The 16,100-nt window shown below is 37.8% G+C and overlaps 1 protein-coding gene across 4 annotated transcripts in view; it reads right to left on the bottom strand.

Moving 5' to 3' along the window:
* The window catches only part of FAM149B1 (family with sequence similarity 149 member B1), a 75,993-nt gene that overhangs the window by 46,646 nt on the left and 13,247 nt on the right, over positions 1-16,100 (bottom strand). For all 4 annotated transcript variants that reach the window (XM_055353500.2, XM_031015178.3, XM_031015177.3 and 1 more), the window contains 2 exons: positions 4,790-4,932; positions 3,897-4,013 (listed from right to left, as the gene is read on the bottom strand). In XM_055353500.2, the coding sequence (XP_055209475.2) occupies positions 3,897-4,013; positions 4,790-4,896 (224 nt within the window). In that variant the 5' untranslated portion in view covers positions 4,897-4,932. The remainder of the gene's footprint in view (positions 1-3,896; positions 4,014-4,789; positions 4,933-16,100) is intronic.

Consider the following 16,100-nt stretch of genomic DNA (forward strand, 5'->3'; position numbering starts at 1 on the left):
CTTTTTGTGTGTTTGTTTTTCTCACCCTGTCTTACAGTGCTGAGGAATTTCATTTTGACCTAGACACTAATCAGTCTGTTTTGCAACCATAATTTCAATGTATACATTAATTCATTTTTGTGTTGTTTTTTAAAAAATGTAAATATGATCTGCTTTTATTTAGTTAAGAAAAAAGAGTGGCCAGGCATGGCGGATCATGCCTGTAATCCCAGCACTTTGGGAAGCCAAGGTGGGCAAATCACTTGAGCCCAGGAGTTCAAGACCAGCCTGGGCAACATGGTGAAACCCCATCTCTGCTGAAAATACAAAAATTAGCCAGATGTGGTGGAGCACACCTGTGGTCCCAGCTACTCAGGAGGCTGAGGCGGGAGGATTGCTTGAGCCCAGGAGGTCAAGGCTGTAGTCACCCATGATTGCACCACTGCACTCCAGCCTGTACAACAGAGTAAGACCCTGTCTCAAAAAACAAAAAACAAAACCAAAAAGAAAAGGAAGCAGCAAGTTGACTGCTAACCATGTTACAGGCACTGTCCTAGGTGTTACAGATACAAAGAGGAAGATGCTGTATTACTATGTTGTTTACTCTAGCACTTTCTTCTGGCCCAAGAACTCCTAGAGAACTGAACCAAATACCTAGTTTCATGCATTTGAGGTCTGAAAGAAAGCCAGTGTTGGAAGGATTAATGAATGAGAGAGAGACTGATAGACGTCTTAGAGAAGTAGGCAGGGGCCAGCTGATAATATAATTTTAGACTTTTATCTTAAATTCAGTGGAAAGCTACTGAAAGTTTTTAAGTGGGAGACAGGAAGGATCAACCCTGAATTAAAAAAAAATCTGATTTAATGTGGAGAATATATTGGAGAGGGCAAGAATGGATATAATTTGAAATGTTATTTTTATAGAAAGTCTTAGCGGTTGATAAATCTTATATTTTATGACAACCTGATTTGTTAAACTGAAAGATCAAAATGAATTAATGACACATTTTCTTCATACCTCTCACAACAAAAAGTGGCAAAATAGGCTAGCTACTCAGAAGGCTGAAGTGGGAGGATTGCTTGAGGCCAGGAGCTCAAGGCTGCTGTGAGCTCTGATTGTGCCACTGCACTCCAGCCTGGGTGACAGAGCAAGACCCCATCTCTTCAAAAAAAAAAAAAGAAGGGGGGGCAAAATAGCAGTAGCACAACTTACATACCCTCACCACCCAACTTGGTTCTTTAATACTACTGTATTAGCCTCTCAAAGGAGTCTCCTTAAAGTAAGGAGCCTCTCAAAGTAAGTCTCCTTAAAGTTCAGCTGATTCCATATGTTAAAGGAAGAAAAAGTTAAGGATGGGCCTGGCACATCCTACTGTACCAGAAAACAAAGAAACAGTCAAAACAAAACCAAAGGTACTAGCTTGAAGTGGCTAAGTTGTAATAATTAGAGCATCAATACTAATTATTGCTAAGTAAATATATAAATATTTTGAAATGCTATGAGTTCATAATGGTACTCAAGAGTGAAAATATAAAGTATGAACAAGTAGTTGTTACATTAAAGAAGTAAATATCATAGATTTTGTTTAATTTTTATGGCTTCCAATAAGTAGTGGTGTGCTAATATACCTGGATAATTTGTTTCTTCTAAGTATATGTCTGTGTGTAAAGTATAAATAGGTATTTGTTTTACTTGTGTAAGTAAAGAAAATTATTGAGAACTGTAAGTCAAATATCCCAGAAAAAGTAGCACCAAAAATAGGAAGACTAATCAACAGTGGTGGTAGCAAGTAAAAAGGAAAGAAAGGGTATTAGCAGTATGTTGCAGAATGGTGATATAGTCAGATGTCCTAAAAAGGATGAATTAACTGCTCAGACTTGATTTCTTATTTCCTTGAAGATTAAATTTCTAAATGGGCCTACCATTGATAGTTGTAAAATAAGGCACATATAAAGTTTACACTAACAGATTAGGTCGATATATCCTAATAACAGAATATGAGTTATGTAATTTTGATCAGAGAGAATGAAAGAATACATCATTTCTGTGGGTGACATTGTTGTAAAATTTTTTATATTATATAAAAGGAGTAAACTTATCGATATAATACATGAGATTTAAATTTAAAAAGAATGCCTAATGACCAGCAGCTTGAGTTTAAATCACTTCAGGAATAGCAAACAAATATCATTATCTGACCAAAAATCAGTTGATAACCCAGATCCCATAACCCTAACAGTAATGTTTCACTTTGTGGTCTGGTGAGACTACCACAAGCCCAAGGAGGCACCAAAAGTAAGTATTACTACAACTATTGGAAGGTATCAAATAAGTAAAACTAGAGCCCTGGGAAAAAGTATAGGAATAATTTTTTAAATGAATTAAAACTATGATATTATATTTTACAGTAGATTTAAGTATAGGCATAGGTTTCAAAGTAATCCTATTTGGGTTTATTTTGCTACTATTTAAAAAGTCTGAGGTGTTCAAAAGATTTTGTCATTTAAAAACTACTTTGGGCTGGGCGTGGTGGCTCACACCCAGTGCTGTAATCCCAGCACTTTGGAAGGCCAAGGCGGGCAGATCACCTGAGGTCAGGAGTTCAAGACCAGCCTGGCCAACATGGTGAAACCCTGTTTCTACTAAAAATACAAAAATTAGCCGGGCATGGTGCTGAGCACCTGTAATCCCAGCTAATCAGGAGGCTGGGGCAGGAGAATTGCTTGAACCTGGGAGGCAGAGGTTACAGTGAGCTGAGATTGCACCATTGCACACTGCACTCCAGCCTTGGTGACAGAGCAAGATTCTGTCTCAAGAAAAAAAAAAAAGAAAAAAGAAAAAAAAAAAAGTCTGGGTGCAGTGGTTCATGCCTATAACCCCAGCACTTTGGGAGGCTGAGGCGGGTGGATCATGAGGTCAGGAGTTCGAAACCAGCCTGGCCAGTATGGTGAAATCCCGGGCATGGTGGCGCACACCTGCAGTCCCAGCTACTCGGGAGGCTGAGGCAGAAGAATCACTTGAACACAGGAGGCAGAGGTTGCAGTGAGCCAAGACTGCGCCACTGCACTCCAGCCTGGGCGAGACAGCAAGACTCCGTCTCAAAAAAAATAAATAAATAAAAAATAAATCACTTTTTCAACTTTTTTTTCAAAAATTTTTAAAGTCTTTTTCTTAGACTTCGACATTTTAAAAAACCATTCTATTTACACATTTATGCCAAGAAGGAAGTGTCCATATTTTTGGATATATGTAAATATATATAGATACATAGACCTGAATAATAAGAATATCCTTAAGCACTATTATATGGTTTGAATATTTGTCCCCTCCAAAATTCATGCTGAAATTTAGTCCCTAATTTGGCAGTGTTGAGAGGTGGAGCCTTTAAGGGGTAATTGGATCACGGGGGTTCTGTCCTCATGAATGGTTTAATCCATGTATGGATTAATGGGTTATCATGGAAGGGGAACTGGTAGCTTTATAATAAGAGAAAGAGAAACCTGAGTTGGCATATTAGCATGTACAGCCCCCTTGCCATGTGAGTCCCTGTACTGCCTTGGGACCCTGCAGAGAATCCCCACCAGCAAGAAGGTCCTGCCCCTTGACCTTGGACTTCTCAGCCTCCAGAACTGTAAGAAATAACTTCCTTTTCCTTATAAATTACCCAGTTTCAGGTATTCTGTTAAAAGCAACAGAAAACAGACTAATCCACTACAGGAAAGGTCTAACTTTTTGAACAAAATTACATAATGAAATTTTAATATACACAAAGACTATGGACAATCTTACAGAATTTGCTGTGCTTTACTAAATACTAATAAGTAGGAAGAAGTATTTTAATCCCTTAATACAACTGGTAGGACATAATACTTGCATATTAGGGCACATTGAAATACTTACATAATGGAATACTCACATAGTAGAATCTCTTTCTTGAGACAAGGTTGTTTCATGTGAAGCGGAAACAGCACAAGGGGATCTAGGATACAATCTATAACCTTCACTTGGAGTGATTATCTGCCTACCTAGAATCCTTCAAAATGAAGAAACACAGACACAATTAAGTATCTTCACTGGCATACATACAAAATCTAGATATATTTTGGACACATTTGATGGCTCAACATAAAAGTCCAGTATACAGTCTGATACTGATTAAGAATGAGAAAATGTGAATCCAGAGCCTTACTACAGGTATATCTCTTCCATAGAATGGAGATGGAAAAGATAAACCTATAGCCCAGCTGTTAAAAAAAAAATACAAGAAATCTAAGCAAACATCTGTAATCTGCCCTCCATGCTCTATAATAGTCCTCATTAAATCAGTCAAAATGGGATGGAGGCCCAGCCAAATTAGTAAAAACTATGAATTATATTCTTAAAAACGTGAAGCTTTATAAATTTTGAGTATGTGCAATAAGTGGTACTATTGCAGTTTCTGAAGGAAGCTCTTGAATAGCCTATGTCTGGTTTCAAGTATACATAAGAATTTAATTGTATACAACAGTGTACATTTTCTGACCATCTTGTTCAAAAGAAGGGCTTTTTGATACTCAGATACTCAGACCTCAGCTGCTGTTGTAGAAATAGTTTTACTTGATTAGGATCACATATTGTTAGTTAAGGAAACTCTAAGAAACTTCTACCAACTTAAGTTTTCTCTTAGCCGAGGCTTTATACCACATGGCCTTATTTACATTCATTAAAGTCATGCTCATAAAGATTTCAGAATACAAGCTTTTTTTTAAAATCTACTTTTTAAATTTTAGTATTAGCCATGAATACAAGTCAACTGGAGGGCTTCAGTACCTGAGGTGAGGAAAGCTAGCTGTCCACTGTTGGCACTCTTCTTGTAGACTCTTGGTATGCACACTCAACTTCTGCTCATACAAGAGTTCATCAATGGCTGTGAACATTGCCTGGACTTTTTCAGTGGCATTTTGATCGAGTTCCTAGAAGAAAATATTCCCCCCAAATATTTAGGTGAGCTTCACTCTCTGTTAAAAATTATAAAGATTAAAAGCAGTAAGACTTGTTTTGTTTACATATTTAGTCTACTTGAAATACTGCTGTGTTTCCACGAAAGAAAAGTTAAATTAGTGAGTTTTCAGATCTCGGAATTTTCAGGTATCTTCTCCATTCATATTTAAAGAAAATTTAGATAAATGTCTGTTTTTTAGGCTGGTCCAAGTACAGTGGTGTTTACAGCTAATTGATCACAACCACTTTATGGATTTCTTTGTTTCCTCTCCACTCCTACTGCTTCACTTGATTAGCCTAAAAAAAAAAAAAGGCCAGGCGTGGTAGCTCACGCCTGTAAACCCAGCACTTTGGGAGACCAAGGTGGGTGGATCACTTGACGCCAGGAGTTCAAGACCAGCCTGGCCAACATAGTGAAACTCCATCTGTACTAAAAACACAAAAATTAGCCAGGCGTGGTAGTACACACCGGTAATCCTAGCTACTTGGGAGGCTAAGGCACAAGAATTGCTTGACCTGGGAGGCACAGGTTGTAGCAAGCCAAGATTGTGCCACTGCACTCTATTCTAGCCTGGGTGACAGAGCTAGACTGTGTCTCAAAAAAAAAAAGTCTATATTTTTAAAAGTAACATATTCTTATATACAGTATTAATTGTAAACACTTTGAAAAATACAGAAAAGTATAAAGAAAAAGTAAAAATTACCTGTAATTCCATCGTTCAAAGATAGATTGCTAATTTTAGTAAAGTTGCTTGGTTTCACTATTTTTTAGATGGAAAATCCTGTGTATATTACTTTGTATACTGCATCTTTCACTTGACAATTGACAACTTATGTCCTTGACCTCTGTAATCCAGCCTTTAAGAATAGTCAGGCCAGGCACAGTGGCTCACACCTGTAATCCCAGCACTTTGCGAGACCAAGGTGGGGTGGATCACCTGAGGTCAGGAGTTCCAGACCAGCCTGGCCTACATGATGAAACCCTGTCTCTACTAAAAATACAAAAAATTAGCTGGGTGTGATGGCGGGTGCCTGTAATCCCAGCTACTTGGGAGGCTGAGGCAGGAGAATCGCCTGAACCTGGGAGGCGGAGGTTGCAGTGAGCCGAGATTGTGCTATTGCACTCCTGCCTGGGCAACAAGAATGAAACTCCGTCTCAAAAAAAAAAAAAAAAAAAAAAAAGGCCAAGGCGGGTGGCTCATGCCTGTAATCCCAGCAATTTGGGAGGCCGAGGCGGGAGATCCTGAGTTCAGGAGCTCGAGACCAGCCTGACCGACATGGAGAAACCCTGCCTGTACTAAAAATACAAAATTAGCTGGGCGTCATGGCTCACGCCAGTAATCCCAGCTACTTGGGAGGCTGAGGCAGGAGAATCTCTTGAACCCGGGAGGCGGAGGTTGCGGTGAGCCAAGATCGTGCCATTGCACTCCAGCCTGGGCAACAAAAGCAAAACTCTGTCTCAAAAAAAAAAACAAAAGCCAAAAACCAGAATAGTCAGAGGGCTGGGCATGGAGGTTCACACCTGTAATCTCAGCAACTCAGGAGGCTGAGTGGGGAGGATCACTTGAGGCCAGAAGTTTGAGACCAGCCTGGGCAACATCACAAGACTGCCATCTCTAAAAAAAATTAAAAATTAGCCAGGCATGGTGGTCTGTGCCTATAGTCCCAGCTACTCAGGAGGCTGAGGCGGGAGGACTACTTGAGCCCTAGAGTTCGAGGCTGTAGTGAGCTATGATTGCGCCACTGCCAGCCTGGGTAACCAAGTGAGACCTCATCTCTTAAAAAAAAAAAAAAAAAAGCAGTCAGAGGGATGGTTACAAAATGCAAATCTGATCATTTTCCTCAGATTCCTTGCTTATCCTCTACTACATCTAAATTTACACATCCTTTTACATTCCAGTGTTCCAGTGGGAGAAAAGTCATATCTATGTTTGAAAATAATGTATTTTCACCCTAAAAATGAAAGTCAACCCCTACCCAATAAAAATTATATCTATCTGTCTGGGAGTGGTTTTTTTTTTGTTTTTTGTTTTTTAATTTGTCCAAAGCTGGGGATGGTGGCCGACACCTGTAGTCGCAGTGAATCAATCAGGAAGCAGAGTTAGGAGGACTGCTTGAGCCCGAGAGTTTGAGGCTATACTGGGCCATGGTGGCACTTGTGGCTAGCCATTGTGTTCCAACCTGGACAATATAGCAAGACCCCTCTCTAAAAAAATTGTCTTTCACCTGATAGACTTTTCAAACATGTCTTTCTTCGGGTCTAAAAAAAAAAAAATCAGTGACTACTTCTTTGAACATTGCCTCTTTCTTATTCTCTAAAATTTCTGTTAGAAATATATTGCAGTTTCTTAATCCATCCTCCATGTCTCCTAACTACTCTTCAAATTCTGCCTTTAGTTCCCTGGTTCTAGGTGATTTTCTTAGTTCTAGCATTCAATTCGCTACTATCTGTTTCACTGGGTCCAGCTTACCTTGTATATTGAGATATTTCAAATGCTATTCATTTTGAAGATGTTTAACTGGTTCTTCATATTTGCCTGTTCTTAAGTTAATATCTTTACCTGCTTTGTCTTAAAACCTCTAATAATTTAAATAGATGTTATCTTGTCCTTTAACTCTCTGAAGACTTTAAAATTTTAATCAACTTTACTGAGGAATAACTTACATTCAACAAAATGCACATTTAAGTGTACAGCAAATGAGATTTGACAAAATATTCACCCTAGTAACTAACATTCCTTTCCAGATATAAAACATTTCTCCTCACACTCCTTTGCAGCTTTTCCAAAATGTTGACTTATTTTTATCACTGTAAGTTACTTTTGTCTGGTCTAGAACTTCATATAATTGGGATTGTGCAGGATGCACTTTTTGTGTTTGGCTTCCTTCATTCAGGAGGATCTTTTTGAGGTTCATTCATGTTATTGCATGTATTAATTATTCATTACATTCTATTGCTGAAAAGTATTTTGTTTTAAGACTATGCCGCAATTTGTTTATCCATTCCCCTGTTAAGGGACGTCTATGTTATTTTCAGTATTTGTTTATATTGTTTGTTATGAATAAAGCTGATATAAACATTCATGTACAAGTCTTTTTCTAGACATATGTTTTCATTTTTCTTGGATAATAGCTAGCAGTGAAATTGCTGTCACATAATAAATGCATGTTTAAAGAAATTACTAAACTATTTTATAGGATGGATGTACAATTTAGCACTCCTACCAGAAATGTGTGAGCATTAAACCTGCTCCACATCCATTCCAGTACTAGGTATTGTCAGTCTTTTTAATTTTAGCAATTTTTGTAAATGTGGAGTGGTGTTATCTTCCCAGTTTTCAATTTGCATTTTCTCTATAATTCATCATATGGAGCATCTTTCTACATGCTACTTGGCCATTTATGTCTTTTTCTTTCATGGAATGTCAAGTCTTTTGCCCATTATTTCACCTTTTAATTAATTAATTAATTAATTATTTTTTAGAGATGGGGGTCTCACTTTGTTGCTTAGGCTGGTCTCAAATACTTGGGGTCAAATGATCTGCTGGCCTCAGCCTCTCGAAGTGTTGGGGTTACAGGCATAAGCCACTGTGTCTAGCCTTTTTTTTTTTCTTTTTAATATGGAGTTTTAAGAGCTCTTTATATACTTTGGATACAAGTCAGATATTGGAAATATTCTCTCCCAATTTGTGATCTGTCCTTTCCTTCTTTCCTTCCTTCCTTCCTTCCTTCCCTTCCTTCCTTCCCTCCTTCCTTCCTTTCTTTTTTTCTTTTTTCTGAGACAGAGTCTCTCTCTGTCGCCCAGGCTGGAGTGCAGTGGCACGACCTCTACTCACTGCAACCTCCACCTCCCAGGTTCAAGCAATTCTCTGCCTCAGCCTCCAGAGTAGCTGGGATTACAGGTGCCTGCCACCACGCCTGGCTAATTTTTTGTATTTTTAATAGAGACGGGGCTTCACCATCTTGGCCAGGCTGGTGTCCTTTCATTTCTTAATGAGGTATGTAAAAGTAAAAAAGATGTAAATTTTGAAGGAGTTAAATTTATCCATTTTCGTAGCTTATGCTTTTGGTGTGTCCTATTTATGAACTTGTTGCCTAATCCAAGGTCTTGATTTGGTTATACATTTTCTTCTAAGGGATTTATAGTTTTTGCTCTTATATTTAAGTTTATAATTCATTTTGAGTAAATTTTTTATATGATGTGAATTCATCTTTTTGCACATGGATATCCAATTGTCCCAGCAACATTTGTTAAGGAAAAAAAAAATCCTTTTTCTATTGAATTGCCTTTGTACCTTTGTCAAAAATCAATGGATCCTAAATGTAAGAGTTTATTTCTGGACTCTCAATTCTGTTCTATTGACGACACGTCCATCTTTTTGTCAGTACCACACTGTTTTTGTTGTTGTTGTTGTTGTTTTGAGTCGGAGTCTTGCTCTGTCACTCAGGCTGAAGTGCAGTGGCACAGTCTTGGCTCACTGCAACCTCTGCCTCCTGGGTTCAAGTGATTCTCCTGCCTCAGCCTCCTGAGCAGCTGAGACTACAGGCCTGCACCACCGTGCCCAGCTAATTTTTGTATTTTTAATAGAGACAGGGTTTCACTATGTTGGCCAGGCTGGTCTCGAACTCCTGACCTCAGGTGATTCACCCGCCTTGGCTTCCCAAAGTGCTGGGATTACAGGCATGAGCTACCACGCCCTGCCCACACTGTTCTGACTAATGTTTTGATATTAAGTTTTGAGATGTGGTAGTATATGTCCTCTAATTTGTTTTTGAGACAGAGTTTCACTCTTGTTGCCCAGGCTGGAGTGCAATGGTGCGATCTCGGCTCACAGCAACCTCCACCTCCTGGGTTCAAGCCATTCTCCTGCCTCAGCCTCCGGAATAGCTGGGATTACAGGCCTGCGCCACCACACCTGGCTAATTTTGTAATTTTAGTAGAGACGGGGTTTCTCCATGTTGGTCAGGCTGGTCTCGAACTCCAGACCTCAGGTGATCCACCCACCTTGGCCTCCCAAAGTGCTGGGATTACAGGAGTGAGCCACCTCGCCCGGCCATATGTCCTCTAATTTTCTATTTCTGTTTCAATTTTTTTTTTTTTTTTTTTTACTAATCTGGATCCTTTGCAATTCCATATACATTTTAGGATTAGCTTATCAATTTCTATAAAAATGTCTCCTAGGATTTTGATAGAGAGTGCACTGATATATAGATTAATTTGGGGAGAAATGCCATATTATTAATATTTTGTCTTCCAATTCATGAACAAGGAATTTTCATTTATTTAGATTTTCTTTAATTTCTCTCAGCAATGTTTTGAAATTTCCAATGTACAAGTCTTGTGTTGCTTCTGTTAAATTTATTGCTAAGAACTTTTTTTATTCTATTGTGATTTTTAAATTTTCATTTTCAGATTGTTCACTGCCAATGTGTAGAAATACAAATTTTTAAATTTAGATATAATTCACACACCATGAAATTCACCCTTTTAAATTGTCAAATTCAGTGTTTTTAGTATATTCGCAGTTGTACAACTATCACCAATATCTTAATTCTAGAATATTTTATCACCCTTAAAAGAAACTGTTTCCGTTAGCAGTCATCCCCCATTCCTCTCTCTGCCCAGCCCCTGGCCACCAATAATCTACTTTCTGTCTCTATGGAATTGCTCTTCTGGGCAATTCATATAAATGGAATCAAACAATATGTGATGTGTCATGTCTGGCTTCTTTCACTTAGCATGTTTTGAAGGTTCATCCAAGTTGTAACATGTATTGGAACTTCTTTCATTTTTATGGCTGAATAATAATCGCATTGTATGAAAACCATATTTTTGTAAATTGCTCTTGTATACTGTGACCTAACTGAACTAATTTATTAGTCCTATTAGATTTGGGGGGTGGTAATGCAGGGAATGTAAATTTTCTGGATTTTCTTTACATCATGGTATCTGTGAATAAAGACATTTTTATTTCTTCCTCTTCAATTTGAATGCCTCTCTTTGTCTTGTTGCACTAGCTAGAACCTCCAATACAATGCTGAATAGAAGTGGCAAGAGTGGACATCCTTACCTTGTTCTAAATCTTAAGGGGAAGGTATCCAGTCTTTTCTTGTTACATATAATAACGTTAGTTCTAACTTTTTTGTAGATGCCCAGCCTTTCAGGTTGATTAAATTCCCTTTTATTTCTTGTATGTTGAGTGTTTTTTTTTATTATGAATGGGTGTTAGATTTTGTCAAATGTTTTTTCTATGTTACTGTTAAGATGATCATGTCATTTTTGTCCTTTATTCTATTAATATAATGTATTAAATTAGTTGTTTTTCTTTTTTTCACCATCTGTCTATCCAGATGAAGAGTTGTTTTTCTAATGTTGAACCAGCCGTGCAATCCTGGGATAAATCCTATTTACCCACTTGGTCAGGGTAAATAATCCTTTTATGTGACTAGATTTGGTTTGTTAATGAAGTTTTTGTGTCTAATTTCAAGAGGCATACTGGTTTGTAGTTTTCTTGTGATGACTGACTTGGGTATCAAGGTCATACTGGCTTCATAGAATGAGTTAGGTAGGAACCGTTCTTTCTTTTCTGAAAGAGTTTGTGAGGGATTGGTATTATTTCTTCTTTAAATATTTAAGTGTATATAGAAATAAGTTGATTTTTACATATTGATCTTGCACCTTGTGGCATTGTTAAATTCATATATCAGTTCTAATTTTTTTCTTTTCTTTTCCTTCTATTCCTTAGAATCTCTTATATGAAGAATTCTTGTCTTTGTCTGGTTTTGGTATCAGTGTAATACTGGTCTCATAGAATGAATTGGAAAGTGTTCTTTGATTTTCTGAGTCTGATTTCTTCTTTAAGTATTTGATAAAGTTTACTAGAATTTAAATATTTGATAGAGTTTACTAGCGCATCTGTGCCTGGACTTCTTTGTGGGAAGATTTTTTATTTGTTTATTTGTTGAGACAGAGTCACTCTGTTGCCCAGTGGAATGCAGTAGTGTGATCATGGCTCACTCACTGCAGCCTTGACCTCCCAGGCTCAAGCGATTCTCCCACCTCAGCCTCCCAAGTACCTGGGACTAAAGGCACGTGCCACCATACCTGGCTAATTGTTTTAGTTTTCATAGAGATGGGGTCTCACTATGTTGCTCAGGCTGGTCTCAAACTACTGGGTTCAAGTGATCCTCCCTCCTTACCTCCCAAAGTGCTGAGATTACAGGCATGAGCCACTGTGATCAGCTGAAAGATTTTTAATTATTAATTTAGGTTATTTAAATAGAAATTACATAGATAGAAATAACCCAATTAGATTGGTATGGAGCTGTTTAAATTTTTAATTTTTCTTTAAGTCAATTTGTTAATTTATGTCTTTCTAGGGATTTGTCCATTACATCTAAGTTATCTAATTTGTTGCCATTGTTTACTGAATTCTCAGAGTACTTTCTGTAGGGTTGAGTTATGCCCTCTCTTTCATTCCTGATCATGTCAATCTCTCTTCTTTCTTGATCAAACCAACTAATGATTTGTCAATTTATGACTTCTTTTCAAAGAAACAGCTTTTGACTTTATTTTCTCTATTTTCTGTTTTATTAATTTCTATCTTATCTGTATTATTTCCTTCTTTCTGCTTTGCTTTGGATTTAGTTTGTTCTTCTTTAGTTTCTTAAGGTGGAAACAAATTATTGAGACATCCCTGTTTTTCTGTAGGCATTTAAAGCTATTCATTTCCTCCTAGCTGCATCCCATAAATGTTGATATTTTGCTTTTCCCTTTTCTTTCAGTTCAAAATATTTTCTACTTTCCCTTATAGATCCCTTTTTCAACCCATGGGTTATTTAGAAGAGTGATGTTTAATTGCCAAATATTTGAGGATATCCCAAATGTATGTTGTTGATTTATAATTTAATTCCAAGGTGATTGAAGAACATATCTTGTATAATTTAAATCTTTTTATAGTTAAAAAACTTGCTTTATGTGTGCTTGAAGAGTATCTACACTGCTGTCACTGGGTGGGATGTCAGTTAGGTCAGGTTGGTTGATAGTATTGTTCAGGTGTTTAATATCCTTGCTGATTTTCTGTCTAGGTGGTCTACAAGTATTGAGAGTGGGGTATTAAAGTTTCCAGCTATAATTGCTACAATATTTCTCCTTTCCATTCAGTCATTTTTTGCTTCACCAACTTTAAGACTTGGTTATTAGATGTTACATTTATAACTACTATATTTTCCTGATGAATTGACCCTTTTATCATTATAAAATGTCCCTCTTTGTTTCTAGTAGTATTTTTTCTTTTAAAGTTTATTTTGTCTTAGTTCAAATTCAAGCAGTTTTTGCATCTGATGTTAATTTCTGGATGCCCTCTTGTATCTTCTCTGCATTTGCAAGCTGACTCACGGTCAGCCAGGGATGTGTAGATAGCTTAGTCAGTCCTGTGTGGATGTGTGGAAAGCTTATCAAGGCCTCCTGTGACCGTCTTATTTCCCAGATATCCTTAATAAATTCCTGGATAGTTTGCCAATCCATTGTTTGTCCCAGTCAGGACTAAAACCTCAAGCTATCTGAGCAACTGTTCTTCCTACCAAGTTTACTACTGTTACTTACATGCTGTTGGGCATAGGGTCTCTCCAGGTTCACTCCAAACCTACTGAGCCTTCTCCAACAGTGAGGCTGCTAGTTTTCACAGCGTGTCCCTCTGTAGTAGAATAGTCTCTCACTGTTCTTAACCCAAAGTTCTATTGATTTTCATGAATAATTGCTTCTTTATTTGTTATATGCTTTTTGTCAATTTGCAAAGCCTTTAAACAGTTGCACCTCACCATTTTGTCCAGTTTCATTGTTGCTTTTGGGGAGGAGGATTTACCGAGCTACTTACTCTGATACTAAAAGTCCCACCTCATAATTTTTTGTTATTACATTGTCTTTCTCAGGTTTTAGCATCAAGACTCTGCTGACCTTATTATGAACTGAATTGAGAAGTATTCCTTATGCTTTTTGGAAAAAAGTTTGCATCATTGTTATTTCTTCCACAAATGGATGAGATAATTCACCTGGGCCTAGAGCTTTCTCTGTGTGAGAACTGTTTCATTTAATTTCTTGAATAATTTTACAATAATCCACAAATATAATAACCTTATAAAAGTATAATTCCACTTATAGTCACCCATTATTTGAGCTATATTTACTTCTACAAGTATAAACTCCCTCTTTATACATTTTAGACACATTTCAGACACACACTTTGTATATCATATACATATTAAATACAAGCATATATTTTGCTTTAATCAGTCAGTTGTCCTTTAAAGAAATCAGACAAAAAATATAGACTTTTATATTCACCCATTAATTAATTTCTGGTTCTCTTATCTTCCTCTACCCTGAACTCTCGTCTCTGCTCCTCAGCACAGTGGGACCATCATTGCTTTGCTTGGACTCTAGTTCGCTCTTACACAGTCAGAAAATTGTCCCCAGGCAGGGAGACAGAGACAACAGGAGGGGATCTGTACAGGAGGAAGGCCTGGTGTGCGATAGGAGCCCAAGAAAGGTAAGAGAGTGCCTAAGCAGTTTTTATGACCTTGAGCAGCAAGAGAGGAATGCTTCAGTTACTCTGGCAGTGTAACAAATTACTGCAAAACTTAATAGCTTAAAACAACAATAATCATGTATTATCTCTCTGGGTTTATATGGGTCAGGAATTTATATAGAGCACAGCATGAATGGCTTATCTCTGCTCCACAATATCTGAGGCCTTAGTCAGAAGACTCAAAGGCTGGGAGCTGAAAACATCTTAATGCTCATTTACTCACATGTCTGGCAGCTGATGCTGGCTTTCAACTGGGGCTTTAATTCCTCTCTACATGAGCCTTTTCATGTGGTCTGAACTTCCTCGCAATATGATGGCTGGATTCTGAGGTCCACCATTCAGATGAGAAAGATGGAAAGAGCCAGCCAGAAGCTGTGTTGTTTTCTAACCTAGAAAGTCATGCAGCAAGGCTGGGTGCAGTGGTGCATGCCTGTAATCCTAACACTTTGGGAGGCCAAGGTGGGCAGATCACTTGAGGTCAGGAGTTCGAGACCAGCCTGGCCAACAAGGCAGAACCCCGTCTCTACTAAAAATGCAATTAGCCAGGCATGGTGGTGCAAAACTGCAATCCCAGCTACTCAGGAGGCTGAGGCAGGAGAATCACTTGAATCTAGGAGGCAGAGGTTGCAGTGAGCCGAGATTGTGCCACTGCACTCTAGCCTGGGCTACAAGAGCTAAACTCCATTTAAAAAACAGACTGGGTGAATGGATGAAAAAACAAGACCCATTGATCTGTTGCCTACAAGAAACACACTTCACCTATAAAGACACATACAGACTGAAAATAAAGGGATGGAAAAAGATATTCCATGCCCATGGTAACCAAAAAAGAGCACAAGTAGCTATACTTGTATCAGACAAAACAGATTTCAAGACAGAAACTATACGAAGAGATAAAGAAGGTCACTATATAATGATAAAGGGAGATCAATTCAGCAAGAACATATAACAATTTTAAATATATATGAACCCAACACTGGAGCACCCAGATATATAAAGGAAATATTATGAGAGCTAAAGAGAGATATAGGTCCCAATACAATAAGAGTTGGAGACTTCAACACCCAACTTTCAGCATTGCACAGATTTTCCAGACAAAATCAACAAAGAAACATCAGACTTAATCTGCACTACACGCCAAATGGATCTAACATATTTACAGAACATTTCGCCTAACAGCTGCAGAATACACATTCTTTTCCTCAGCACATTGATCATTCTCAAGGATGGACCATATGTTAGGTCACAACACAAGTCTTAAGACCAAAAAAACTGAAATAATATCAAGCATCTTCTCTGACCACAATGGAACAAAACTAGAAATTAGTAACAAGAGGAATTTTGAAAGTTATATAAACACATGGAAATTACACAAGATCCCCCTGAATGACCAGTGGGTCAATGAAGAAATTAAGAAGGAGACTGAAAAATTTCTTGAAATAAATGATACTAGAAACACAGCATATCCAAACCTATGGGAAACAGCAAAAGCAATACTAGGAGGGAAGTTTACAGCTGTAAGTGCCTACAACAAAAAAGAGAAAAAACTTCAC

This window comes from Gorilla gorilla, chromosome 8 (assembly GCF_029281585.2).
Source record: "Gorilla gorilla gorilla isolate KB3781 chromosome 8, NHGRI_mGorGor1-v2.1_pri, whole genome shotgun sequence".
Taxonomy (NCBI): Eukaryota; Metazoa; Chordata; class Mammalia; order Primates; family Hominidae; genus Gorilla; species Gorilla gorilla.